A 27,336-nucleotide genomic window follows, 5' to 3' on the forward strand; every position below is an offset into this window, starting at 1 on the left:
GGAGCTGCTACCTTGCTCCCTTCCCATTGTTCTGCTGATCGGCTGTTTGGAGGGGGGTGATATCACCCCAACTTGCAGCTCAGCAGTAAAGTGTGACTGAAGTTTATCAAAGCAAAGGTCACATGACTGTGGCACCCTGGGAAAAAAGAATATGGCTAGCCCCATGTGACATTTCAAAATGAAATATGAAAAAATCTGTTTGTGTTTTTGAAAAAACAGATTTCAATGCAATATTCTGCTGGAGAAGCTCTATTAATTGATGTTTTGCCATGACAGTATTCCTGGAGCACATACTGTAATTAACCTAATACTTAAAACTAATTGCTGTGTTTCATGTAAGGGGCCTTCCTTGATCACCCTCTACTGTTTGGGTCTGGCAATAGCCATGCAGAATAACAAAAAGTAACTCCCCTGCAGCAGGAAGCATCTTCATGCTTATCTAAATGGCCTTATCACTCAACATTAACGTAGTTATATATTTGCTGGAATGATGATTAAATTGATTTACCATAGAAGTCAGTGGTAAAATGAGTGACTTACTGCAATATACCTCGTCGCTCCAGTCATCGCAGTCATTGTAGCCGTTGCACATTAGTTTCTTCTGTATGCACACTCCATTGGCACACAAGAAGCTGTCATGCTCTCCGCACAAAGCTGAAATGAAATTTTTTAAATATATATGAGACTTCAGATTATTTATATGTTGGATAACATAGGAAGATACACAATAGTGCCTAAAAGTTTTTGAATCCTTTTTCTGAATCTCTTTTTCTGCAATGTACATCACATTTTCTATTTGTATGCTTCTGTTTTCAGAATTTTTTTTATAAATCATATGATCAGCCGGCCCTGTTTGAAAATCTAAAGGTCTCCATTGGAACATGACAGCAGTCAAAGCATAGTTCCAACATTGCTTCCAATAGTCCTTAGCAAAGACCAGGGAAGACTTAGATGGGTCTTGTTGGACACAAAATATCTTGACAAAATGCCACATTATTTATGTTGGTTTTGTTCAGCCTTTGGCTTATGAGAGTTTCCATGGCATTGTAGCTGAAAGCCAATCTGAAGGATGCAGGCTTGGCATCCTGACTTATGCAGGTTTTTCTCATGTTCTTTATCTCAGTTGTTTTTCATGGTGTTGGTCCCCTCATTTTAACATCTTCCCTTGGGTACCAACAACACTCTACATTCTGAGAATGAAAAGGGTTTAAATGCAGCCATTGTGGTTCATAAACATGTCACATAATGAACTATGTCTGCCTGCATTTTCCTTTTCCAGACAAACTAAATTCACTCCATAAGCTCGTTGCCTCTAAACTTTCCGAGGAATACCATGCAGCTGTGTGCTGATGAACGTGTTAGTGGGAGTGACATAGTGTAACAGTTTGGGGCACTTGATAAAATTAACATTAGTTTTTGTATTGGAAAGGTGCAAGTGTTTATGTATGGTGTTCTTATGGATGCAGATTACATCCAGATTTTGCACCTAGCCCTGTGGCTAGTATATAAATGAGCCCCACAGAGTTTACAGAGGGCACAACTAATACTATATGGGCTTTTTTTGGAGCCACACAAGATCATTTATAAAAGTGCAAAAAAAAAAAAAAATATATATATATATATATATAATGCATGTTCAGAGCTAAGTATATTGCATTCAACATTGTATTCTGACCCAAATGCAGGAAAGTCACCAGCCACATTCCATCTGCTTTTCATACTGTCATAAATGCAAAAACCTTAAAACAAGCCTTTTAAAAGAGAGCTGATGGAATGTACTGTTAATACAATATATCATTTATTCTTTAGTAAATAAAGTCATATTGGACAGTAGAGGTAGTTATTTTTTTTTTAACAGTGCTCAAGAGTCCTAATAAATTCTCCCATGCCGGTCTGTGCATAAGTACTGAATATTTCATTAGAAATCCTGATTGAATAAAGATGTTTTTATCCATTGGGTGGTATTTGGAAGAGAGAGCATTGCTAGGCTGGGCGAAACAATGGCAGGATTACTTACATAGCTGGATAATTTGGCACCCCTTATATTCGTAAAGTAAGCTATATTTAAGTGTACTAAAGGGGTAATAAACCCCTTTTCAGGATTTTTTCAGCTTTTCAACACACATTAATTACACTTTTTTTAGGGGCTGTTTACCTTTCAGTTAACTTTTAGTATGATATAGACATTGACATTCTGAGCAGTTTGCAGTTGGTTTTCATTTTTTATGTTTTGTGGGTTTTTTTTGGTTATTTATTTTTTTTTGTTCAGCAGCTCTCCAGTAGCTACCTAGTTGCTAGGGACTTGTTTACTTTAGCAACCAGGTAGTCGTTAAAATGAGAGACTGAAATATGAATGGGGGGGGGGCTGAATAGAAAGTTATGTAGTTAAAAGTAATAATAATATGTTTATATTAGATCACAGAGTAGTAGTTTTTGGAAGTGGAAGTCAAATAATTCAAATACAGGTATGGGACCTGGGATTTTCTGGATAAGGGATCTTTCCGTAATTTGGATCTCCATACCTTAAGTCTGTAAAAAAAAACATTTAAATATTGAATAAACCCAATAGGATTGTTCTGCCTCCAATCAGGATTCATTATATCTTAGTTGGGATCAAGTACAAGGTACTGTTTTATTATTACAGAGAAAAGGGAAATCATTTTTAAAAATTTGAATTGTTTGCTTATTATGGAATCTATGGGAGATGGCCTTTCCGTAATTCGGAACTTTCTGGATAATGGATCCCATGTCGGTACTATAAAAAATAAATAATGAACACCAATTGCAAAGTTGCTAGGAATATGATATTCTATGACATACAAAAAGGTAACGCAAAACTGAACAACCCCTTGTAAAATGCTATTGAAAGCAGAATCTGTCTTTTGCTATTTTCAGCACTGCTGGTTCTGACTACGGTACCACTGAAGCAATGTAGCAGCAGTCCACTCTGCTCCAGCAGAGAACATGTAAGGCCCTCTGGAAACTGGAGTATTGCCTGGAGGAGAGCTGACTACTGTTATATAATTTCAGTGGTACATATAGGGGTTCATTCACAATTGCCCCAGGTACAAGTGCTCCCCTTAGTTCTCAGCACAGAGCATCGCTGACCCGGGGAATGGCAGGAAGTGTCTGAGAAAAGAAGAAAGGGGGTTATTTTATCTAACTGTTTTTGCAGAGCAACAAATATCTAAGCAGTGTGTACAATGTGTAGCCATTGTTATTTTTGTAATGGCTCTTTAATATCTATTGCTTATAATTACAGAGCCAAATATGCATTTAAAGGACAGCAATAACAATTTGACAGCAAAAGACTACAAAAGTCTGCCCTCCTTGTTGTTTTCAACGTTTTCTGTGTTATTCCATGAACACAAGAACAAATATTTATGCCTTGAACAAAACGTTTGTTGCTATCTTCTAATCTCAGAGCTTTAGTAAATACGCTATTACCCGGTATCCTTTTTCTACCCTCTTAACTCCCTGACCTCTGATACATATCCAGTTGCATATTATTGCAAACTGAGGCTTTAAGAATAAATAGAAGAAGGAACAGTGTTGTTTTGTTGAACATCCTAAGCCATAGCTCCCCCGTGCCCATTTTTAATTTGTTCTGTGGACCTAAATCCCTGTGTAAAATTTGTATTAGCACCATAAAAGTTTACAGGCACATTCTGTAATCAGAAGCAGACTGGCACACTGACATACATTCCTAAGGACAGCAGTGTAAGCAGAACGTGATGCCTGGTTTGAGATGGTTAGGAATGCTTTCACAAGTACAAATGCCATTGTCATGCAATCCTGCAGTTAATAGAGTTTTGTAGAATCATGGGACGTGTGACTGTTGAAGGGATGCAATTATCATTTGTGCTTACTTGGGAAAGTACAACCAAATAGCAAAGCAGCAGACATCCAAATAAAGTCCCGTGATCAACCAGATTTCTTTTTGCCATTTTGCATTGAGGTGGCACTGTACTATCATTTTGCTTTAGCACCTGTGTGCCATAAGCACCGCGTTTCCAATGTGCTATAATGGGAAGCAGCTGTGAGGAATCCATGGCATTTTGATTACTGTCATTAAAACAGGGTGTGCTGCTGCCCTAAGTAATTAATGATAAATATGCTTATGATAGCAGAATGTCATACATTGCCTTCCTTTCTCTTGCAATGGAGAGAAGCACACGCGGCTGGTGTTGTTGTTGTCTGATCTATTCTGGAACTGGGAGCACCTCAGGAACTCCGGCCATGAAGAATTGACCATCTCCAGCACTGGCTCACAGCCTTCTTGCGCTGCCTCACAAAACGATCTGCATGGCAGAAGGGGGTGGCTGCAGACAAAAACAAAACCAAAAAATATAAGGATTAAGACACCTTAAAGGAATAATATACTACATTTATAATAGGGGTTTGATGCTTTTAATCTGATTTCCATTAAATGGCATTCTCCATAGTAGCAGCTTCGCTCTTAGCTTTTCCTTTGTCCTAATCACAATCTTTCTGTGTTACACTTGATGGTACAGTAGCCCTTTAAATGCAGTTGTTTTGTTGATTTGTGCAGCCCTCTCCACTAGCATTCCCAATTAATATAAATAGCACATGGTTAAAAGCAGATGGATGAACATTGCTTGCAAGGACAGACTGTTACACATTGTCATCACCTCCTACAGAAGTGCTAGATGATATATTAAGTGCTCCATGAATTGCTATCTAATGGAGAGGCTCAGCAGCACAGAAGTTCAATATACAGTTGCTTATCACTTAGGAGCTGCTATAAGGAGATGGGGCGTGAGGCGTGAAGTTCTGTGAATGAAGTGTCCAGTCATAGCCGACATTTATTTGACACATCTGACAGCTAAACAGCCCTTGTACATCCTTGCCAACAACCGATATAGCACTAGAGTTATGGACACTTCGCTAGTGTCAGATAGCTGATAACATGTTGCACTACGCATTTTATAATTTAAAAAGAAAAAAGAAGCCAACAATGTTTAGTGACAACTGACAGTTCTGCAATGTTGTACATTTATACACCTGTTTGCCTGGTTAAGTTCTCTTCCTGGGTGCCTAGTTCTTTCTGCCTAGCTGTGTTCTCACCCTGAGCTCTTTTCTTTTGTTTCCACCACATAAAACTCTCCTTTCATGGATCAAGTGCAATGGGTAAAACTAGCAATTACACAGGAAAGAATTATGACCCATTACTAGCTGTAGTGGTTTTTCCAAATCACAGGGAAAGAATACCTGGAAAAAATGGTGTTCTGCTTATAATGTATGCTAACTTGAATACAGTGACACGTCTTGTACCCAAATACAAAGGTCCTGCTCTAAGGGTTCTTATGAATCCCCACACATATGGAGAATGGCTTGCCCCCACCCAGTTCATGAAGGATACCAGTGAAAACATATTGGTGTAGTTCAAAGAACTGAAATAACCCACACATTGTGTTCTCTGAAGCAGCCGCTTAACACATGTGGTTTTCAAAATACAATGAATTGATTATATAATACAGTATATATTGGCTTTTTCACACATTCGGTTCAGAATTCACACAGTGTGCTGCTAATATTTACAATTAATTCCAGAGCAAAAAAATTGGTTATGGTTAAAAAAAATGTATAACTGGCAGTCACTCATATTTCTACAGAGGCAAACATTAATTTCCATGTAGAGAAGGAATTCATTCGTGAAGTTTGCCGAACATGCAGTATTGCCGTATGGAATGGAGCAGAGTTTGAGAGTCATGATATGTATATATATATATATATATATGTTATTTATTTAGTAAACATTGTTTGAAGCCTATCAAAAGGCGTATTAATAGTTTAATAGTTATTAATAATTAGTGGGTGTTTCCAATTAGGGAGTAACCTGCTAGAGTGACCCAAATGGAGCATGGAAATTGAGCAAGATGGGGCCATTTGGCATGGAGCAGCTATGCATTACTAAATACTACTATGTTAATTTCTTCAAAACCAGTTCTAATCCTAATCTTCAACTGAGATGGCAGTTTGTTATGGCAATTACAGTAAACAAATGTACAGTGTAATTACCTCGGATAAAATTGCAGTTTTTACAGCTTTCCTTGTGGTGACCTTGAAGCCAACTCGATGCATGTCGATGGAGGTCAGAATTCTTTCCACAGAATTCCCTTACTTAAAAATCTTACATTCACTAGCTGCAGCCAGGCCAGACATAAGGGAGAAGCCCCATATCTGAGGTTTAGGGTAAGATCCTATCCTATTATATGCTACTTAACAAATCAATATAATAGCACAAGAAATAGTACTGTCCGAACTGCAAAATAGCGGGATTGAAATATTTTCCAAGGAAAAGTAAAGTATGTTAGATTGGGCAGTTGTGTAGGTGCAGGTATAGGAAATATTAAATGCGAGTGGTGGAATCATTGGTTCTAAATGGCAATCAAAACGTCAGTATCAATTCCAGGCGGCCATATCCACAACAGGATTAGTATAAATGCAGGTTGGCGGGAATGATCTCTGTTCCTGTACATTGTCCTTATGATAAATAACTGAATACTGTATTTAGGAGAGAATATATGCATTATATCCGTTACTGGTGCATTTTTCTTTTAAGGGTCAGTGGGTGAATGGAGGCTGCTTTATTATTATAAGTTCAACAAATATATAATCAGTTAGAGGTACATATCCTACACAAACTGTGGCGGGATTACATTTTGTAGTAACCTTGCCGTACTGTGTATTTGTTAGTTTGACAGCCTGGAATAATAACTATCCAAGTAGAGCATGCAAGCAGGTTTCTGACCCATGTTAGTATATTCTCTGTAATGTTTTGTGCCAGAAGTAAAAGCTTCCTAATAGTTGTTGCAGCCAGCGAAGAGTCTTTCTATTCTTGGTTAAGGGCATTTTCCCCCTCACTCTTCCTCACAGAACTCATCTATCTCAGAGTCTCCTTTGCTGCACCAAAGATAACCTGTTCCTTCTTTCTGTCAATGCAGGCTTCTCAACAGCCCTTGCAAAGCCTGTGTTTTATAAACAGATAAGGAATCACCCAGACAGCGCATGAAGTAGCAAATGTCATCACTGTAGTGTTTTGTAGCAGGATTTCAAGCACTACACGTTTCAGCCAAACCAGCCTTCCTCATGTGGATATGCTTCACCACACATCCCCTTGACACTAGAACTTATATAGGGATAATATTACATTACATTACATTAACATGTATTTATAAAGCGCCAACATATTCCGCAGCGCTGTACAATAAGTGGGTTTCATACATTGGACATACAGAGTAACATATAAAGCAATCAATAACCGATACAAGAGGTGAAGAGGGCCCTGCCCAAAAGAGCTTACAATCTACAAGGAAATAGGGTTACCATCCCTGAATTTGAATGGATTTTCAATGCAGACAGGGGACAACGTGGTGAAAATATTTCCAATAGTGGGTGTTGCAGGTACACACCTCCAAGAGTTCCCTGACAAAACCCCCTGGGATGCTGTAGTTTAACAACATCTAGAGACTCACAGGTTTCCTATCATAACTTGGTAACACAAATGAGAGGGTCATATATTTAACAACTTACAATGTTTAGTATCAGTAAACTGATACACCATATTGGATTAGATTAAATTTGATAAGAAAAACTTTTGGTTTATCATACAACAACTCAAGTTGAAACCTATAGGAAAAGTTGGAATGTAATAAGGATATCATTTTCCCTACAAAAATTGTCATTCTTAGTAGTTCAACTTTAATGTTACTGCACCATCTCAAGCCAAGACAGTGTAGGTGCATTGTAGGAGCTGGGTATGGGATTTAGTCAAATGTGTTACATTCCATTATCATTACATTATCTAAGAAACATTTTCCATGTCCTTCAAGGTGTGCTCAAAATTTAGGGTAAAGAGTTCCCTTCTGTTCCAGGCAGGTAGGGATTTCTTTTTGGTTATGTTTTGCAAATTGTTCCCTCCAAATAAACCACATGGACAGAGCATTTAACATCTAGCACTTTGTGTGTCATGGTCCCTGAGAAGACTATGGGTATTAAAATCACCCCCAGGCCTTACCAGTAAGTATAAAGGCTTACAGGCACAGCAAGACTTTAATGATTCCTGTGCAGGGTGCTACTAATAAAATCAAATGGGATTTTGACATTTTACGTCTCAGCTTCATATTTTTTCCACAACAAAATTATATTCATATTTTAGACTCTTTAGAAATAATGGATTTGGCCCTGTGTTTGCAAGAACAGCCAGTAAACCTGTACTTGTACTGATTGTTGCAAGAGAACAACTTTATTAGCATTACTTCTAAGTAAACAGCATTGGAAATAATCTTGCAAAGGCTGAAGAGCTCAGCCTTGTTATTATAAACACATGTTTAATGCACACCTCCATATAACATTCCTGGGACTGTAAATATAACTGGTATTACCTAGGAATCCTCTGGGGTCCTAATAAAGTTATACAGTGGAAAGCACCATAACAGCTGTCTGTGACGGCTATTTCTATAATATATGACAGGAATCTATGATGTATTAGTATTTCTTATTATCACTGAATTTTTACGTAGTATATAAGGCAATGCACTCCAAAACAAATCCAGCGTTTATCCAAATGTTAATCAAATATTTATTAAGTCAATGTTTTGACTCTGCTCTTAAGACATATGTATATAAATCTTCACTTCCTGTCAGTATCAGCATCATATAAAAGGACATTATATGAGCCGTATATATGGTTTAGAAAACAATGCATGTTTTGTATGGATATTAGGGGTATAGTGTGCCCAGTGGGACCCAGTTTGATCAGCATGTTTCAGTATATGAGAAAAACAATAACTCATCGCCAGAGGAGCGACTGCTTTAGTATTCTTTTCTATTCTTGATGTAAATAAAGTACTACCGGTACTTTTATTTTGGCATAATTAAATTAAATTATACTACTGGTGCCACCATACTTTTAAATTGTTTCTAGAAAGGTTATGAAGATTCTATTGCAATTTATAGATGGACCCTCTTGACTACCAGTGACTTGTAAGTAGTCATTTTTACAATAATTCACTTGGCATATTGTGAGTGTTTGTTCAGTTGGGCAGATTGGATTCACTGCAGCATCTGCATTGTAATTTCACAGACTTCTTAAATTAACCTGTATGGGTCCTTGCAAAGAGAAAAAAAAGATTGAGATCAATAAAAAATACACTGTTAAGAGTGAGTGGGCGCTGCGGGTTATAGTTCAAACAACTGAAGGGCTGCAGCCTGAGGAATACTGATATAAAGTGTAACTGTTGCTGCCTTGTGCTGTTGTTTGCTGCTTGCCTCACTTGCTGCCTTTAGTGAGGAGCAAATTTGTCCTGTTTCATTTTGCAAAAATTTCGCAAATCTTTCAAAACATTTGTGAAACAACGGAAACTTTTTTTTTGACCCGTATCATTTTTTTTCAATGTGGGCTGCCATGCTTTCTGCCTTACTTTCTGCTGCCTCTCTTCATTCCTAAAGCTCTGGTTAATTTGGTCTATTCCTAAACAATAAGTGCTCATTTTCTCTCAGTTTTCATATACACTAAATCAATGTTGGAAAACATACAAAGTCAAAATAATTTGGGAAGGAAAAATAAGACAATTCCAAATTGATTAAATGGAAATAGTTACACAGATCAGTGCTGGATACAGGTTTGAGAGATTTCACTGAGGGATCACAGATATAGAAAGCAAATGTAATGGCATCCCAGTCAGGCCACATTCTGAACATTGCATATGGTTTTAGGCACCAGTTCATACAATGTGGAAAGAGTTCAAACAAGGGCAACAAAACTAATAAAGTGACTGAATGGGTTAGTTATTTTGTTAGGTAAGACTGGTCAAGTTACTGTGCATCTATTTACATTATACAAAAGATAACTATTTATATGTAGGATAAGCACAAAAACCTGAAAGGAATACTCTGGGAACCCATCAATTAATAGAGCTTCTCCAGCAGAATCCTGCATTGAAATCTGTTTTTCAAAAATGCAAACAAATATTTTTATATTTAATTTTGAAAATTCATATGGGGCTAGCCATATTCTTAATTTCCCTGGGTGCCACAGCTATGTGACCTGTGCTCTGATAAACTTCAGTCACACTTTACTGCTGAGATGCAAGTTGGAGTGAAATCCCCCCCCTCTCCCAGATGCTGATCAGCAGAACAATGGGAAGGGAGCAAGATAGCAGCTCCCAGTAGGTATCAGAATAGCACTCAATAGTATGAAATCCAAGTCCATCTTGGGACTCCTCCAGTTACATGGAAGTAGGAGAAACAATAGGTTACCTGAAAGCAGTTCTAATGTGTAGCGCTGGCTCCTTCTGAAAGCTCAGACTTAGGCACAATGCACTGAGATGGCGTCTACACACCAATATTACAGCTAAAAAATACATTTGTTGGTTCAAGAATAACATTTAAATGGTATAGTAAATTATTTGCTATGTAAACAGTGTAATTTAGAAATAAAAAGTACTCCATGAAAACCATGACAGAACCCCTTTAACTTAACAAAAGAAAAAAGGAAAGAATTTCGCAAAGCCATTTAATGTGTTGAGTGAGACTTCAAGAGTCAAATGTTTTTTCCTTTGACTAACATGGAAAAATAATATATCATTCCGATACCACATTGTCATATTTATATTTATAGAAAAGGAAGGCGTGGCACATGCGTGAACTGTACTTCCCAGTATTTTAGCACAATATATATGGAAAACAATTTTTAAAAGGACTTAAAAGTTTATTTGTAGCATATGTTCATGGAACAAATATGAAGAAAACTCATACTGCATGAACAATTTCCTTGTAACAGTTCCTTGCAAATAAAAATATTAACTCACCTTCAAGAATCCTTTGCCCTTAGCACTAGCTTGGAAATCGGCACATTAACAGTGGCGGTGTGCCCATAAGCACCATAACAAGTAATCTGCTCAATTACCCTCTAAAATGAATATATAAGATGAACTGAGGAACATTAAATAACCTTGGGATTTAAATGGAACACTGGTTAAGAAATCTATAACATTCCTAGCACTTAAATGCAATATGGACAGTGCCCCCTTAGCCCAAAAGATTCTAAATACGACTACAAAGACAATGATGCCAATATCCACTGCCAGATGTCATTTTTTTTCAAATTGAATATAATATAAACTAGTGAAAAATATATATTATAAACTGGAATTTCATGGGTAATCATCCCAAAGGCTCCTTTACTACACACCACAGACAACGGAAATGCATAAAATGCTGTATGACCGGTGTAACATCTTTCCTTTTAGAGTTTACTACTGTTCCCGTTACATGGCAATATAAAAACCAGGATACGGTCCTTGACAGCATAATACAGGCTGCTGTTCCTCAGCTAAATATCAAATGCAGTTACACAACTAGGAGCGGGTTTCATTCGTTACCCAGTTTCATTAATAAATCACAACATAAGTAAACTGGAACCATGTCTAAAGTAAAGATTTTCAAAGCTCTGTTCCCATTTCCAGAAACAAAGGGTGGAATAAAGAACAAAACAGCTAAATATGATGGAATTAGAGATGTTGTAAGAGGCCTCAAAAAGAAAATAAATAACATTTTGAAGTTGTGTTTTCTTCAATTTATTTATAAAAGAAAATTTAAGAGCATGGTTTGTTTGCTCAGACTAATTCCTTCACTGTTTATTTACGCTTGTACATGAAAGAGGATAGCCATAGCTTTCTATCTTGCTGCTTCTTACCTCTGGTATTCCTTGCCTGAATTCCTCCATAGGGAACAATCTCTTCAAAAAGAAAATCAGAACCTACCTTTTGGAGCACTAAAACATTACCTATCAAGTCTTGGCACTAAAGGACCGATGTCCAAACCTTTGTTCTCTTTTGCCCTCCTATTTGTACCTGGTATGTGTATGGATTCCACCCATCTAGACTGTAAGCTCTACAATGCAGACACCTCCTTCCTATTTTGTACATTTTTAAGCACTATAGATTGATGTTCTTTAGGGTTTAAGAAAGTTATGGCACCTTCTAAACCTTACTTTATTTCCATATGGATATCATCAATGCAGAGATCTGCAAACTCTCTGGACATTGGTGTAAGATCTTAGGCTGATTAGTAGCCTGTGGTTAAATCTCTGCTACCGCAGGCAATCTAACTCCCAGAAATGCCTTTCCACCAGGAATAAAGTGAACCGCCAGTGGAAAGGCATATGCATTGCTTCATTTTTCCGAAGCTGTGCAAAGTTTTCTCCTGCAGGCAACTTTGTGTGACTTTGGAAAACAAAGAGGCGCATAGGCCTTTCCACCGGCGATTCACTTTATTGCTGGTGGAAAGTCATTTCCGGGAGATTAACCGCCCTCGGTTGGCTTATATGAAGGTATTACTGTCTAATCTTGGACTGTTGCTGGCCGGCTGGCCACAAACTTCTATATCACCTCCCACAAGCTTCCTATCTTGTCATAATCCCATAACAAGATGCATAGCCTAGCAGTCCAGGGAAGGGGCTGCATGACATTACTGATGATGAAGAAGGCCATTAAATGCACTCTCTATTGAAGGCACAACTCACTGTCTATAAAAAGATACCATTAACATATACCAGTGTAGCTACTCCTCTGTAGTAGGCATGGTGCTGCAGGCTCCTGTTAGCCAACAATGTGTCAAGCTGTTGCAATAGTATGTCCTTTATTCCTGCCATCTCTAATTGTGTTCACTTTATCTTGTGTTGTTAGGCTGATAAGAGTTTAGTAGTGTTTCCAAAAGCTGTACCATGGGAACACTAAACATGGAAGACACAAAGCAGCATGGGACAGCAACAAGTGCAGTGAGACTCAACTCAGGATCTAGATGAAGCCAAGCCTATTAGTTCTGCTGGGCAATCGATAAACCCACACCTATCATTATTTACGATTATGATATTTTAAATGTTAAATGAATTACAGAATAATTTTAGTCACTGTTATCTGAAACACCTCCTTTATTACCAAAGGGACATTTGAAACATGGTTTAAGGTTGCTTTTGAAAATAAACAATAATGTCAGATCTTGGTTTTAAAACATTATATGGGTTCCATTTGAGCAGTTTTAATTAAGCTATAACAATCTCTAAGAATTATTTTGTGATAGAGTTACTCAGGGAGACTCTACTATGGATAACTAATATGTACAAGCAGTTAGGGGGGGGGGCAGGTCCATTTCTATAATACACACCATTTGTGATGCAGTACATGCTATGATCTTTATACGATCTAATTGAATGAAATAACATTTAGCCTTTTTCTTAACAGTTGTCAGATAATATATTGGGTATTAGTTGCTCTGCATTTGTAGTGGGAGTGGGAGATCCCATAACTCTGGGTGCACAAATAAATAGAAAAAAAGATGGCTCCAATGGAGCTCCAGAGGCTAAACTATCATAAAAAAATGGTTGCTTGGGTTTACAAAATAATATTTGGACAAATAATTACAAAGAGCGCAGTGTTTGTAGAATCCAGTATAATGTAACCAGGCATGTGCTTTTGGTTTATTGAACAACTACACCCAGGGCCCAGGGACACGTAGGGTTTTGGAGAACAGAGCTAGATGGCTTCAGCTTGGACATCTCTGCTATTACCCCCGTGACAGTTCCCTGATGTGGCAGGAAATGCATCAATGATCTGAGGAGACATAAAGGCTCCATCTAGCACTGCACCTGCATTTGGAATGAGATCAGGTTTTGCTGAGCTATCACAGATGCGAATAAGCTCAGTGGCCTTACGTATTTTCTCAGGAGTACTATTTTATCCTTACTATGGAGAAGAAAGTTATATCCTTAGCTGAGATTTTACTTTTATCTATCATGTTTTCCACAGGAATATTATCCTCAAACAACTGATTTCAGCTGCACTGTGGGATATCACTGCCTGTTTATTTGACATTATATATTTGGAAATAAACAGTTTTATTTCATCTCCATGGGTACTGAATATATTTGTATAACATTTGAGCAAGTCCTACAATGAGACATATGCTCACACCTCATGACTCCCAACAGACCCTCGCAATATGGATGGTGAGGTCCAGATGTGTCCATTTATTATTTGTATCACAGCAACCTTCTCGGAAACCATCTTCTCCACATAAATATACACACAAAAAGGCAATTGAAGCATATGTTATTTAAAACCAATAGTAACTAGTCAATACTGAGCGAACCTAAAGCATGTGGTAAATCTGTCAGCAGAACAAGCCTATCTCTACAGCAATTCTCACACTAACAAATAGCAGTTTATTACATTTACCAGGTTTCTAAAGAAATGCTGTTTTTATATTTCTGTAGTTTTTAAATATTATAGATGTTATGTTAGTGATCATAAAAGAATAATATTCTGAGCATTATTCCTTACTTATACTTTTGCTATTTAACAAGTCCTATCTCTCCTGGTGCATCACATGCTCTTATGTACTGTATACAACACAAATAACAAATCTTACAGATCCTATCTGAAGGCTAATCAGCCAATCAAGAAAATAGCTGGTAGGAAAAAGATTGAGCCAAAAAGGCTCCCCACCGTGAAAGAACAGTTTTTACATAGGACAGAGGGGACTGTGAGCTTCTACAAATAAAGAGCACAGTCCTAGCAACGTCTGTAAGAAATCTTGCAGTGCCGGAAAAGAGATAAACTGCTGAGCAATGTGTCCAGAAAAAATGGCCTGAGGAGAATTTTCAATTATATTTGGTGTAAATGGATATGACTCATTTTTCCACATCCCTGAAATGCCTTTATTCTGTGAACTCTAAACAGATATTATCAAAGTAGCATTAAAAATCTTTTTCTGTACATATGTATAGGTTTCCCAGGATTTTTGTGCCACTCAAAGAGGAGGCCTAGTGAGCTTAAATTACTGCAGTCAAGGCAGATATCATAGTAATGTATGCATTGATTTCTCTTAGTAAAATTAAAGGGTGCAATTTAACGGAACCATTAGTTCATAGGACAAGCTGGACATAGGAAAGGTAACCAAACGCCAACTGGTTTCTACTAACAGATACACACCCCCAGGCGCTCACCTATCAAAGCAGGATTATTTAGTGCCTACTTCTTCCATACAATTCCAACTGTAAAGTCAACATATTCAGTCTGTATCTTTTATGTCTAAATGTATAATCTTCTTTACTAATTGTGCAAACATAGGGAAGGGAGTCTATACTTTCATAGACTACACTACCCAATTATGGGTTTATATCATCAATAATAAGGCTCCCTAACTTTACAGATAAACACAGTGGTAAAAATAACGGACACACTGTAATACCAACTACATTGTTACACTATTCACAGACAACATGGGGGTTTGCGAAGAAAATCCATTATGCATCATCCAGTCCTGATTCAAACTGGCTCATTTGTGTCATTCAATAGTATAGTAATCATGCATAGAGCAAGTTCCAACTACAGGTATGGGACTTGTTATCCAGAATGCTTGGGACCTAGGGTTTTCCGGATAAGGGATCTTTCCATAATTTAGATCTCCATAACTTAAGTCTATTAAAAATAATTTAAATATTGAATAAACTCAATAGGATTGTTTTGCCTCCAATAAGGATTAATTATATCTTAGTTGGGATCAAGTACAAGCTACTGTTTTATTATTACAGAGAAAAAGGAAACCATTTTTAAAAATTAGAATTATTTGCTTATAATGGAGACGGCCTTTCCATAATTTGGAGCTTTCTGGATAACGAGTTTCCAGATAAGGGATCCCATACCTGTACTATGAAATATTGCACCATACTTTGTCTACTAAAAAATCATTTAATCGTTAAATAAACCTAGTAGGATTATGGGTTTCTGGATAAGGAATCCCATACCTGTCATTAGTCCACAACACTAAGACACAGATATTTCAGCCTGTGTGTGAATTAAGTTTTATTTTTTTAATTTGATTTTTGGATCAGTCAAATTGAGGTCAATAGGACATTTGTGGCCCTCCAAAACTTTTCTATGGTCTCCAGCCTTCCCATGGGGGCCACAGAATTTTTTGTACAACATATTTTTCCATTGTGATCTGGCAAAGGAAAACGTTGCAATATACAAATTGTAAAATTGCCTTTACTGTAAAGTATCAGATTATTTAGTAGACTGGAAACTAGTTGTGGGTGTCTGTTACTGCACTGAGGGAGGCCCTACTAAATATCTGTGAAAGAGACAGCTGCTGAGTGCTGAGCTGCTGTAAAAAGCTGTGTAGTAGAAAGATTAGAACCAGAGTAAAAACAAAGCTGTCACATGCCAGTTAAAGCTGTCAGACTTCAGACAAGTTCAGCCCCCTGCGGATTTACAGTTTGTGTTATTAGCAAACTGCTCTGTGGGAGTAACTTGTTTCAATACCTTAACATAGATACTGGAGAATGCAGGAGAAATAGTGTTGAGTGCCAAAACTCTGGAGGTGTCTTCATAAGAAGTTATATTTTTCCATTGCTGCTTAGGTTGAATAAGTTACATTTCATATATACCTTACTTATTGCTGTGGCTATATGTGTATCTACATAGAATCTCATTGACCATGTTCCTTTTCAAAATGTTATGGTCTCCTACACTTTCTATACTTAAGCAGCTCTATTGTAACATTGGTGTCATACAAAAATATTTAAACTAATGAAAAGGACTGGGCCCAGTACTGATCTGTGAATGTACAGTACTCCACATACAACCTTAGAATCAGAGTAAGTTCTCTTTCTATACAATAGTTTGCTCCATTTCAATTAGTACAAACCATTCAAGCTAGGGCTGCTTTAACTTCAAAAATAACCAACAGTCAAGTTTTAATCCCTGTAGACATTGATAATACCTCTCGTCGTCATGGCTGTAGCATTCGGGAAGGGCCAGACTGCAGCCGAAAAGCATAATGTGTTGATAGCAGCTGAGACGGTTGAGATAGCTGAAGAACTTGAGGAACATTTCCATCTCTATGCTCTTAACAAATGAATACACTGATTTGGGAACTGTGTAATTGTACGGCAGATGTTGGCATTGGTTGTATGTAATGTTTATACAGGCACCTAGAAAAAAGAAACAAGATAGGCACATTTAATTTATATATAATCTGTTTTTTCTATATACATACAGGTATAATTTGTTTTTTTTTAAAAAAGATGAAGATTGGTATGGATATAGTAGAATATGGGTTTCCTTGTGCTTCCTGCATCTGCAGATCATTGATAAAATGTTTCCTTTCTCCAACCAAGATTAAATATCTGCAAGCACCACCCCACCACCTAACTTCTCTGACCACTCTGTCTAATCAACACTCTGGAATTGGGAGTGTTGGGATAATTTCAGGGTTCCCCCAGCAGGTAGCATCAATAGGTACAGCAGAGTTGCACCAAAAGAATCATAGAAATTACGAGATCTCCTGATTCAGCTCCTTCAGACCAAGTAAGTAGCTTATCTGCTTTGTATGGGACCTGTCAGACAGCCTATCTGACAGGTTTAAAAATCTTGGGACAAGCTGATGTAGTCCTCTTCTGACAGCCTACAATTATAGTCCAATTGTTTGGGTGGATTAGCCCAATATCTACCAGCATACGGTGGTTCTTAAGGTGTATAGTCACCTTTAGCTGAAACATTCATTCAATTAATTACCAGACACACATGCAGTTGCATTTATTTTGACATTTCAGACACAATTCTCCAGGTCAGTGCTGTCCAACTGGTGGCCCACGACCCCCCTCTGTGTGGCCCCCCACCTGTCTGGCTGCTTTGATGGCTTACCTTTGAGTAAGCTTTAAATGGTATCAGTACTGAGATTAACTGGCCCCCTGCATGGTTCTCACCTCAGATTCAGGCTGTAATCCTCCTGTATTGTTTAAAAATGTAATCCCCTGTGTTTTTCACACCTTTAAATACCTGCATTGTTCACCCCCTGCAGTGTTCACACCTCAGGCTCAGGCTGTAATCACCCCCATTGTTCACTTCTTCACACCTCAGACATAGGTACTGTAGGTACCTATGTAGGTACTGCCTGGACTATGCTGCCTGTGTGTATGGCACACACAGGGAGCATAGGGCAGGGAGGATATGGTACACACAGGCAGGGTAGGGCAGGCAGAGTAGGGCACACACAAGGAGCATAGAGTAGGCAGAGTATGGCACACACAGGCAGCATAGGGCAGGGAGGGTATGGTACACACAGGCAGGGTAGGGCAGGCAGAGCATGGCACATACAGCCAGCATAGGACAGGCAGAGTATGGCACATACAGCCAGCATAGGGCAGGTAGAGTATGGCGCACACACAGTCAGGGTAGGGCAGGCAGAGTATGGCACACACAGGCAGGGTAGGGCAGGCAGAGTATGGCACACACAGGCAGGGTAGGGCAGGCAGAGTATGGCACACACATGCAGGGTAGGGCAGGCAGAGTATGGCACACACAGTCAGGGTAGGGAAGGCAGAGTATGGCAATCCACACTTACCAGCACACCCTGGCCTTTCCACTCTGTTCCACCTGGTGCACAGTATTTAAAGAGATGTCGGCACTCTCCTCCACGATCCAAATAGCACAAAATACCGGCACAACAGGATTTGATTTAGCGGGATAAACCCTGCTGATTTAATAGTAGCAAACCATGTTGACATGGTTTGCTACTATTAAATCAGCAGGGTTTATCCCGCTAAATCAAATCCTGTTGTGCCGGTATTTTGTGCTATTTGGAAGGCAGATTATGGCACACACAGGCAGCATAGGAAAGGCAGAGTGCTGCCTGTGTGTGCCATACTCTGCTTGCCGTATGCTGCTTGTGGGAGGTGAACCTGGCAGGGGTTTGTGGCCATTAAATTATGTACTGGGGGTTGCTCTGCTATCCACGGGGGAGGAGAAGGCATATGGAATTTAAGGGTGTGTCTTAATATGACATAATTCTTTCACATATGAATGATGGTTGATATCCCCACAGTAAGGACCAAGCATTTGGGATTTTGCTGTGCTACCACCATTGTGATAAAATAGGTGTGGTTTGAAGTGGGTGTGGTTTCAAAAAGGGGAGTGGTCAAAACTGGCTTCCATTAGCGGCCCTCACCATGTATGCTAGAGAAATTCCGGCCCTCGGCACCGCAGAAGTTGGACAGTACTGTCCAGGTGGTCACAATTACACAGGTATAATGGCAAAAACACTGGAAAGGCAATTGGACTTCAGCAACACTGTAGCACTGTCTGACAGCAGCATTAAATAAGTTCAGGTCTGCAACCTTAGGCTCAGATCTCTTAGATATTTACCCCTAAATGATGCTTTACTGCTCTATAATAAATCTTACCACAATATGCTTAGGTTTTAACCAAACTTATTTATTATGCTGTGTAAAAATGGCAAGAAAATTCGCCACACATCGCCAGGCTTTGCTGTGTAAAAAACGGCATAAAATCGGTGTAATTTTTGTACGAGTTGTTTCTTCCACTGGAACTTACATAAAATAATGGCATAAAATCTGGCATTCTGAGAGCGTTCTTCTCCATTTATTTTACACAGCTTTTTATTCTGTTTTTTGTTTTACACAGCTTAATAAATATGCCCCAAAGTGTCGTCTCCTCATCTCTCACTAAACTCATTACAGGAACACTGCCATTTCCTGCTTCCTACTTCCTGGCAGAAGCTTCCTCACAGCCATTTCTCTGGCGTCTCCCAGTCCTGTTATTTGCCTCATCTGATATGTCTCACAGAGCATTCTGGTAGATATATACCTTTCCTCCTGGGTATTTACACTGTACCACAGTACTTGTAAAGTAAAACAGTGTGAAAAAGTGCAGTATATGCCCAAAGGCACAGCCAAATTACAGTAATGATATCTGACCCAAATAATGCCAAACACTGCCATGTCTGCCCTTTGCACAGTCCTACACACAGGCCAAGAATGACAGAGCCTCTATTTCACCATGAAGGCGGCTATACAGTGGGGCAGCACTGGGATTCTGGGAGTGGGGCTTTAGTTCTATAGTAGCATGGTGTAGGGTCAAGTTTTTTTTCACACAGCAGTAATTGTCCCAGAATTCCAGTAGAAATGCCCCCAGTATCCATGAGTGTGGAGTCATTCCTGGGATTTACTTGCTGGCCTATTCAAAAACATTGCAGAAATTAAACCTCTTTTGCTTACTGCCAGCTGCTTTCCTTTTCAATGTAAGGAAACACACTTGGGCTTATTTATAAACACTGGGCAAATTTTGGGAAAGTGCAGTAACCCAGAGCATCAGTGATTGTCTTTTTTCAGCCAGCTGCATGCTTATCAGTGAAAACATATCATTGGTTCCCCTTTGCTTTCAAGGTTCGGTCAGTAATGGTCCGTACAAAACCATGCTTTCCAACTCATTACAAGAAATCCAAATGCCATGACCTGGCAAACTAGGGGCATAGTATGGCATTATTGATTGTATGGTTAGTAAAAAAAAAATTTATGGCACATCTTTTTATAAGGACAACTTCCTGGTTCTCTCCCAAAAAGATGCTATATATCTCTGCAAGCATAAGTACTCATGCAAACTAAGCAAACATGTGTTAAAGGTTTTAGTGGCACTATATGATGCAGGCACTATCTATAGAGATACCAGTGTTCAACAGGGTATCTGAAATGGCTAATACAAACTTTTTTTTCTTATCCTTCTCTAATATATTTTACATAACTGATAACATCTTCATTGTACTTCCCCACACTAACTCTGTGATTGCTTGTTGGTTATGGCCCCTCTACTACCGAAAGCCATGGGTCTACATGATTTAAGTGTATTTTGTTGATGAGCATGCTAATAACACCCACTACAGTTATCAGAGTATTTTCTACTGCATATGCAAAGTTTTGCCAGTCTTCTTTAAGTGAAGCTTTCAAGCATTTGATCTATAAACACAGTGGGAACTTCCATGGATGTACTTAAGCCAACATATAAATATAAATATCATATTTGACATACCTTCTTTAATTGCAAACCCCTGCTTCTCCGGTCCAACTGTCTTCACTGATGAAGAGACTGATTCCTCATTCAAGTCCCTAGAAGTGACATTTGTAGTCCTTAGTAGGGTTTTATCTTGTTCTGTTTCTTTGGTCAGTAAGGAATTATCATTATCACTGTGTTGTGGTAGTGTGCTTTGAGTAAAAGGGATAAATGGGTTGTTCTGTGAAGTTTCTTTCACTCCACTGAAGTTCATATAGCTTTGGTCAAACTGAGTAGCAGGAATATTCCTTAATGTAGGCTGCATATCCAAGTCTTTTTGTAATGTTCCATCTGACGTGTTGTCCCCCATCCCAACAAAAGGAATGTGCGGAGATCCTACTCCAACGTTGGGTGTTAATGAGTCACTTTTATTAAAGTAGAAACAGTTTTTATCTATTACACCTATAAAGAGAATTTAATGATAAAAAAAAACTTTTTTAAATCAAGCATAAAAAAGCAAGAATGGTTCATTTCATGTTTTCAGAAGATCAAATATGCTCCATCTGTCTTTGTTTTGTGAGTTTTGAACTAACATTTTTGTCTGACAGCTATTCATTTCACTGTTATCTCTGGTTCATAAGTACTAATGACCAGGTAGTAAATTGAATGAAAAATGAATAGACACATTAGGGCTGATTCACTAAAGTGCGTTCATTTTTATCGGACATTTTTGCGTTAAAATAGATGCGAAAATGAACGCACGATTCGCTACAGTATTACTGTGTGCGTTAAGTTGCACATGGCATGCGTTAATTTGTGCGCCGAAATAACACTAACGCATGATTCACAAACACTTAGACGAGCTAAATATCGCATTAGTCTATGTGAAAATTAACACCTACTTGAAGCAGGCGGTAATTATAGAAAAGTACAGTTAATGAGCTTTTGGCAACACAATATGGACTTTGCAGTGGGATTTATTCAAGTATGTGTTGGCCCCAGAGTGATGCAGCCGCCAGTTTGCAGGGAAATGGGCATTTTCTGTACAGTAATTTTCTGCAAGTAATGGTGTGTATGGCTAATATGGCGTGCGTTTATTCGCATGACTATTTATATGCGGCAACTATTTATATGCGCTGACTATTTATATGCGGCTACTATTTATATGCGGCTACTATTTATATTCGGCGACTATTTATACGTGGGGCGTTGATGAGCGCATGTACCATCAAATACAGTATGAAACTAGTCTTAGCGACTAAAATAACGCATGCAGTGTCGCACGTAAATTAACGCAAGTATGCTTTTAGTGAATCGTGCGTTGTTGCGAAAATTTAGACGCAATAAAAATTTGACCGCATGCTATAAATAGCACACGTTTGAACGCACTTTAGTCAATCGGCCCTATTCACTGCTACCAATTCTGAAACAGAAGAGCCAATCCTGAGGGCTGATCTGCACTCCCTCACTCACTCAGTGCTAAATATTTATTTCTCATCAGAGAAAGCTAAATATAAAAGACATTAGCTCTATAAAACATCTAACTATAGCTGTAATCCATGTGCTCCCTGTACTACACTGCTCTAACAAACTGCTCTCATTTCAGCAAAACTAGACATTAAGAGGGGCATTTATTAACATTTGGATTTTCGTGGTTTTTGAGTTTTTTTTAAGCCACAAGTAAATGTCAGTCATTTATCAAAAGATGCGGATAAAAAAAGCACAAACCAAAAAAGATGCAGAAAAATCACGGAAACTGTGGCTTTTTCATATTGTCGCACAATTGGCAGCATCAAATAAACCTGAACACCTCTAAAGAAGAAAAAGATCTTACAGTTAGAAAAGGGGCATCTGCCATTGACTTCTTCATAGTCTTGACAGGTTTTAGATGGTGTATTTCAGCTTTCAGATTTTTCACAGTCACAGTTTAGTTGCATAATAAATTAAAAAATATTTTGATGCAAAAAAACCCCCCACAAATCGAGAAAAAAAATGATGCTTTAGTAAATGCCACCCGTGTCATTTTCAAATGGGGTTGTGCAGTGATTGCTTTTCATACTCAAAATATGTAATTGACAGAAAAGCAATTGAAATAACTTCTCAAAATAGACTGTGGGTTATAGAAACTCAAGGCTGGTGCTGATTGTTCTCTTGCATTAGTTTTGTCCTTGCACCAAGTTCAGCCAATGCTAAACCCTCAGAGAGTCTTTCCAAAGGCAAAACTGTCTTCATTATTTATTATTGTGTTCTGGTAAATAGATTTAATTTCTTAGACAGACATTACTGTTCCTCACAAAACTTATCCTCACTTAAAGATATGCAGCCAGCCTCGGTTCTGCTGAAGCCACCAGAAGAATAACGTTCTCTGTGTTGTATACAGCCCACCCAGTGTTATTGGGCAGAGACTGCTCTCGCAATTGTTACATTCAGTATTTTGTTTTTATGCTCTTTGCACATGGTAGAGTACTCTAAGATGACCTTTTACTTGCATTAGGGGAGATCTTGACCACTTCTTGAACTATGGCACATCTGCTATTCTCATGTGTTGTGATTCCAGATTCATAGATGTTTAAACTTGTATTACTGTATTTGCAACAGTTTTGCAGTATTGGTATTTCATATTGATATTTTCAAAGAAAGAAATTAACAGCAATAATTTAGACTGCAGGCAGTTGGACCAGATATACAGTAATTCAATCTCCCAGGGGGGGGTCTTGACCTGGATTAGAAGTTTATGGTTTCTCCCTGAACTGATTCTCGCCTTTAGGGTAATGGTAAATGGGCAGCTTTGAAATCCCAAAACATAGCTGCAAAACACCTGAAACCATTTATTTGCATAGAAATTGCATTTGTGCAATGCCTTTCCAGACAAATATGGCAATCTGCCATTCTGTGCAGCTAGAATTTGTAGGTGTAGGTGTTGTGGACATGCTGCTGTTGGGTGCTTTTCTGCTATATTTTGCAGTGTATAAAAAAAATGCTGACCCAAACATGCCCATTGTGCCATAATCCTAAATATGAAACTTAATTCAAAAAGTACAAGCCATAATTAGTTATAAGTATCAGTTTTTTAAATTGCATCCCACTACTGCACCCTTAGGCCAAAAAGACAGATGTACCCACTTCTAATGTACCACTCTGCTTCTAAGCAGATTTTCTGTATACCATTTCTATACCATTATATACCATTTCTATACCATTAAATCAAATAGTGCCTTCAATGGTCAACCAAGCTTCTCACCACACTTTGGTTTCATTGTGCAAAAAGACCTGTATTGTATGCATTTTTACAAAGAAATTGAAGTAATAACTTTTAATTATGAAAAACTTTCAGAGGACTAAGATAGATTCATACAGTAAGTATTTTCTTTCATGCTTTTTGTGTTTATCTGGCTGCTATCTGCATGAATTGTTATTTAATTATTTTCTAAGCTATTGCTTTAAAGAGATCCACTAAAGAAATATGGTAAAACTATTTCACTTCCCCTTTAGATTCCTTCCCCTCGACACGAGACACTGGATATTCACTCTGGGCTACATTGCATCTATTAATTAACCTAATGATTTTCATGCATGGGTCAAACTTTTACTGAAGATGAATTCAGCTCTGTGACATTACATTGCTCAATCTGATGTATATGGTGAAACTCTAGCTGTCAGATGTATGTTCAGGAAGCTGAAGGAATGTGTCTGCAGAAGAACACTATGTTAGAAAATCAGTGCATGGAAACAGTTAATAAAGTGAAAGGTCGTTTTTGCCAAATAAATTAAACTACTTAGCCTGCGGAGGTCAGTAATGAACTGGCAAAGGGCAAAGCTGTTTATATGATATGTTTTGATTTCTTTAAACAGATGAGTACATAAATAGGGGCACTGGAACAAGTGGAAGAATTTGTACCAAGAGAAAGAACACAGAGTTATCATAAATAGAACATGTTTTTTGATAAAGAGAGTAGCGTAAGGTTCAGTGCTGGGTCCAGTTCTTCTTATGTTCTTTGTTTCCAAAGGATTGTGGATTGTATAGACAGTAGTATGTGTGCATATAATTTTCCTAAAATAGACCCGTACATGTGCATAATATACTGTACTCAAAAACCAAAAGATTTGCGCCCCAAAATAACCTTTGGGGTACAAATCTTTTAATGTAGTTTATTTTATTTTTGTATTTGACACGCATTTTTATTAGTATATTCAGTGTCCAATAAGATAGCAGTTGACATGTCTGTATAATCAGTTCGACTGATGCCTCCCAGACCCTAGTAGGAAAAAGTTTCACAACCCCAATAATGACAAGGAGTACACTTCATTCCTTGACTTTCTTTCCACTCAGTTTATCTTGAGATCCATATGATCAGTTTAGTTTGGCTACTTACAGAATATACATAGTCATTTCGCTGTGTGTTCCCAACTCAATGTTTCATTAAATTGCAACTAAAATGACCTTTTAAAGGTAGTGTAAAAATGTTTTTATAGAAAATATCAAATTGCATAACTGAAAGTGCCTTTGGCAGCCTGTTTAGCAAAGGGAAAAACTATGATAGTATTTTGATAGTATATGATAGTCTTCTCCTTCCCCACAATACAAGACCCAGGAATAGTTGCTTACAGGAATCCAGGGAGCAGTATAGTATTTAATAATAGACGTTCTTCTTATGTTTTCTGGCATTGCATGTATTAATAGCTACCACTGGTTTTCCTCAATCTGGAATGTGACAGCGCCCAGGAGCAAATGTTTAAGGCGTTTCAACTTCAACAGTTGGTGCTAACGATGATATGATGTGACCTGAAGCCTGAACTCAAATTGTATTTCTAATTTTAACTTCCATTACTAAAAATACATCTAAATATAAATATAACAGGAAACTTGAACTATACAAAGAGGAGAAAGGCTTGAGTTGTGCAATGCAGCAGGAGAGTTCTCTACTGGCTCCATTATCTTCCATATATTTTGCCCTAGTGTAGGGTTTATAAATCTATATTTTTATAGGTATATTTTCTATTATACTATGAGGCATGAACCCATGGAAGTTATTTATTAATGTGGGCTATGTTTGCTCCAGTCTGTTAATCTACAGCAAGCTGCCATTATCCAAATGGCACTTGATCAATACAAATGAACTGCTAATTGCTCCTTTATCGCTGCGTATTGGCCAGTTTTGTATGTATGTATGTATGTATAACTTTATTTATAAAGTGCCACAAGGGTACGCAGCGCTGTACAGTCTTACAGAATACAAAATTACACACAGGGAGGACAAGTGATATAATAAATAAATACAATAAATACATATATGTATATATATATATAAGTGCCATGTGGTATGAGACACGGTAGGAAGGAGATCCCTGCCCCGTAGAGCTTACAATCTGAGTGGTTGGGTAACATACAGGCACAAATTGGAAGGTAAGAGTACACCAGGTAAGGGCATTTGCCCTTAAGCGCAGGACTGGGCAAAATAATGTTTTAGTGCTCCAGAAGGTAACAGCTGAGTTTTTTCTTAAAGAGAGTGGGTGAGTGTTCCCTACGGAGGGATTCAGGGATAGAGTTCCAGAGGTAAGGAGCAGCGAGATAGAAAGTTTTAAGACGAGAGAGCGCAGTGGGTGTGGATGGTGTAAAGAGACGGATGCTCTGAGAGGAGCGGAGGAGACGACCAGGAACATGTAGGGAGACCAGTGAAGAAATGTAGTGAGAAGCAGAGGAGTGAAGGGCTTTGAATGTCAGCAGAAGGATTTTGTAAGCTCCCTCTTAGGAGAGATAATATCGGATGTTATACCAATGTAATGTACTAGAAGTTGCTAACTCCTAAATAATATTCTTGGGCATTTTAGAATTATTTTTCTTCTCTAATTTGACATTTTATCACCTTTTCTTGCTGGATATGGGGTCTTTTTCTCAAGCAGGTTCTATTCATTGATAGTTCTCGAGCTATTCTCTAGCACCTTCTTTTTCTACTATACGGAGGACTCTGTCTGGGTAGCAGTTTCTTCTGACATTCTAGCCCAGTAACCAATGGCAAGTGATGAAATTGCAGGTTTTCTAACCAAAATGGTCTTTAAAAGGTCTTTGCAGAGCTGGGATGTTTCTTTTTTTAGAATTCTGCTAGAAAATGTCAGATACATTTTGTACAACTACTCAAAATGTAGTACAGGTATGGGATCCATTATCAGGAAACCCATTATCCAGAAAGCTCCAAATTACAGAAAGCCTGTCTCCCATAGACTCCATTTTAATCAAATATTTTAGATTTTTAAAATGTATTACCTTTTTCTCTGTAATAATAAAACAGAACATTGTATTTGATCCCAACTAAGATATAATTAATCCTTACTGGATGCAAATCAGTCCTATTGGGTTAAATTAATGTTTTACTGTTTTTTTAGTAGACTTAAGGTAGACTTAAGACCCAAATTACCCAAAGACCCCTTATCCGGAATACCCTTGGTCCCAAGCATTCTGGATAAT

General features: G+C 38.1%; 1 protein-coding gene across 2 annotated transcripts in view; it reads right to left on the reverse strand.

The window, feature by feature from the left end:
* Positions 1–27,336, reverse strand: part of corin (corin, serine peptidase) — a 106,945-nt gene that overhangs the window by 35,037 nt on the left and 44,572 nt on the right. For both annotated transcript variants that reach the window (XM_031895400.1, XM_004911209.4), the window contains exons 3-6: positions 20,913–21,335; positions 16,810–17,020; positions 4,141–4,322; positions 541–654 (exon numbers count right to left, since the gene is read on the reverse strand). In XM_031895400.1, the coding sequence (XP_031751260.1) occupies positions 541–654; positions 4,141–4,322; positions 16,810–17,020; positions 20,913–21,335 (930 nt within the window). The remainder of the gene's footprint in view (positions 1–540; positions 655–4,140; positions 4,323–16,809; positions 17,021–20,912; positions 21,336–27,336) is intronic.

The sequence above is a fragment of the Xenopus tropicalis genome, chromosome 1 (genome assembly GCF_000004195.4).
Source record: "Xenopus tropicalis strain Nigerian chromosome 1, UCB_Xtro_10.0, whole genome shotgun sequence".
NCBI lineage: Eukaryota > Metazoa > Chordata > Amphibia > Anura > Pipidae > Xenopus > Xenopus tropicalis.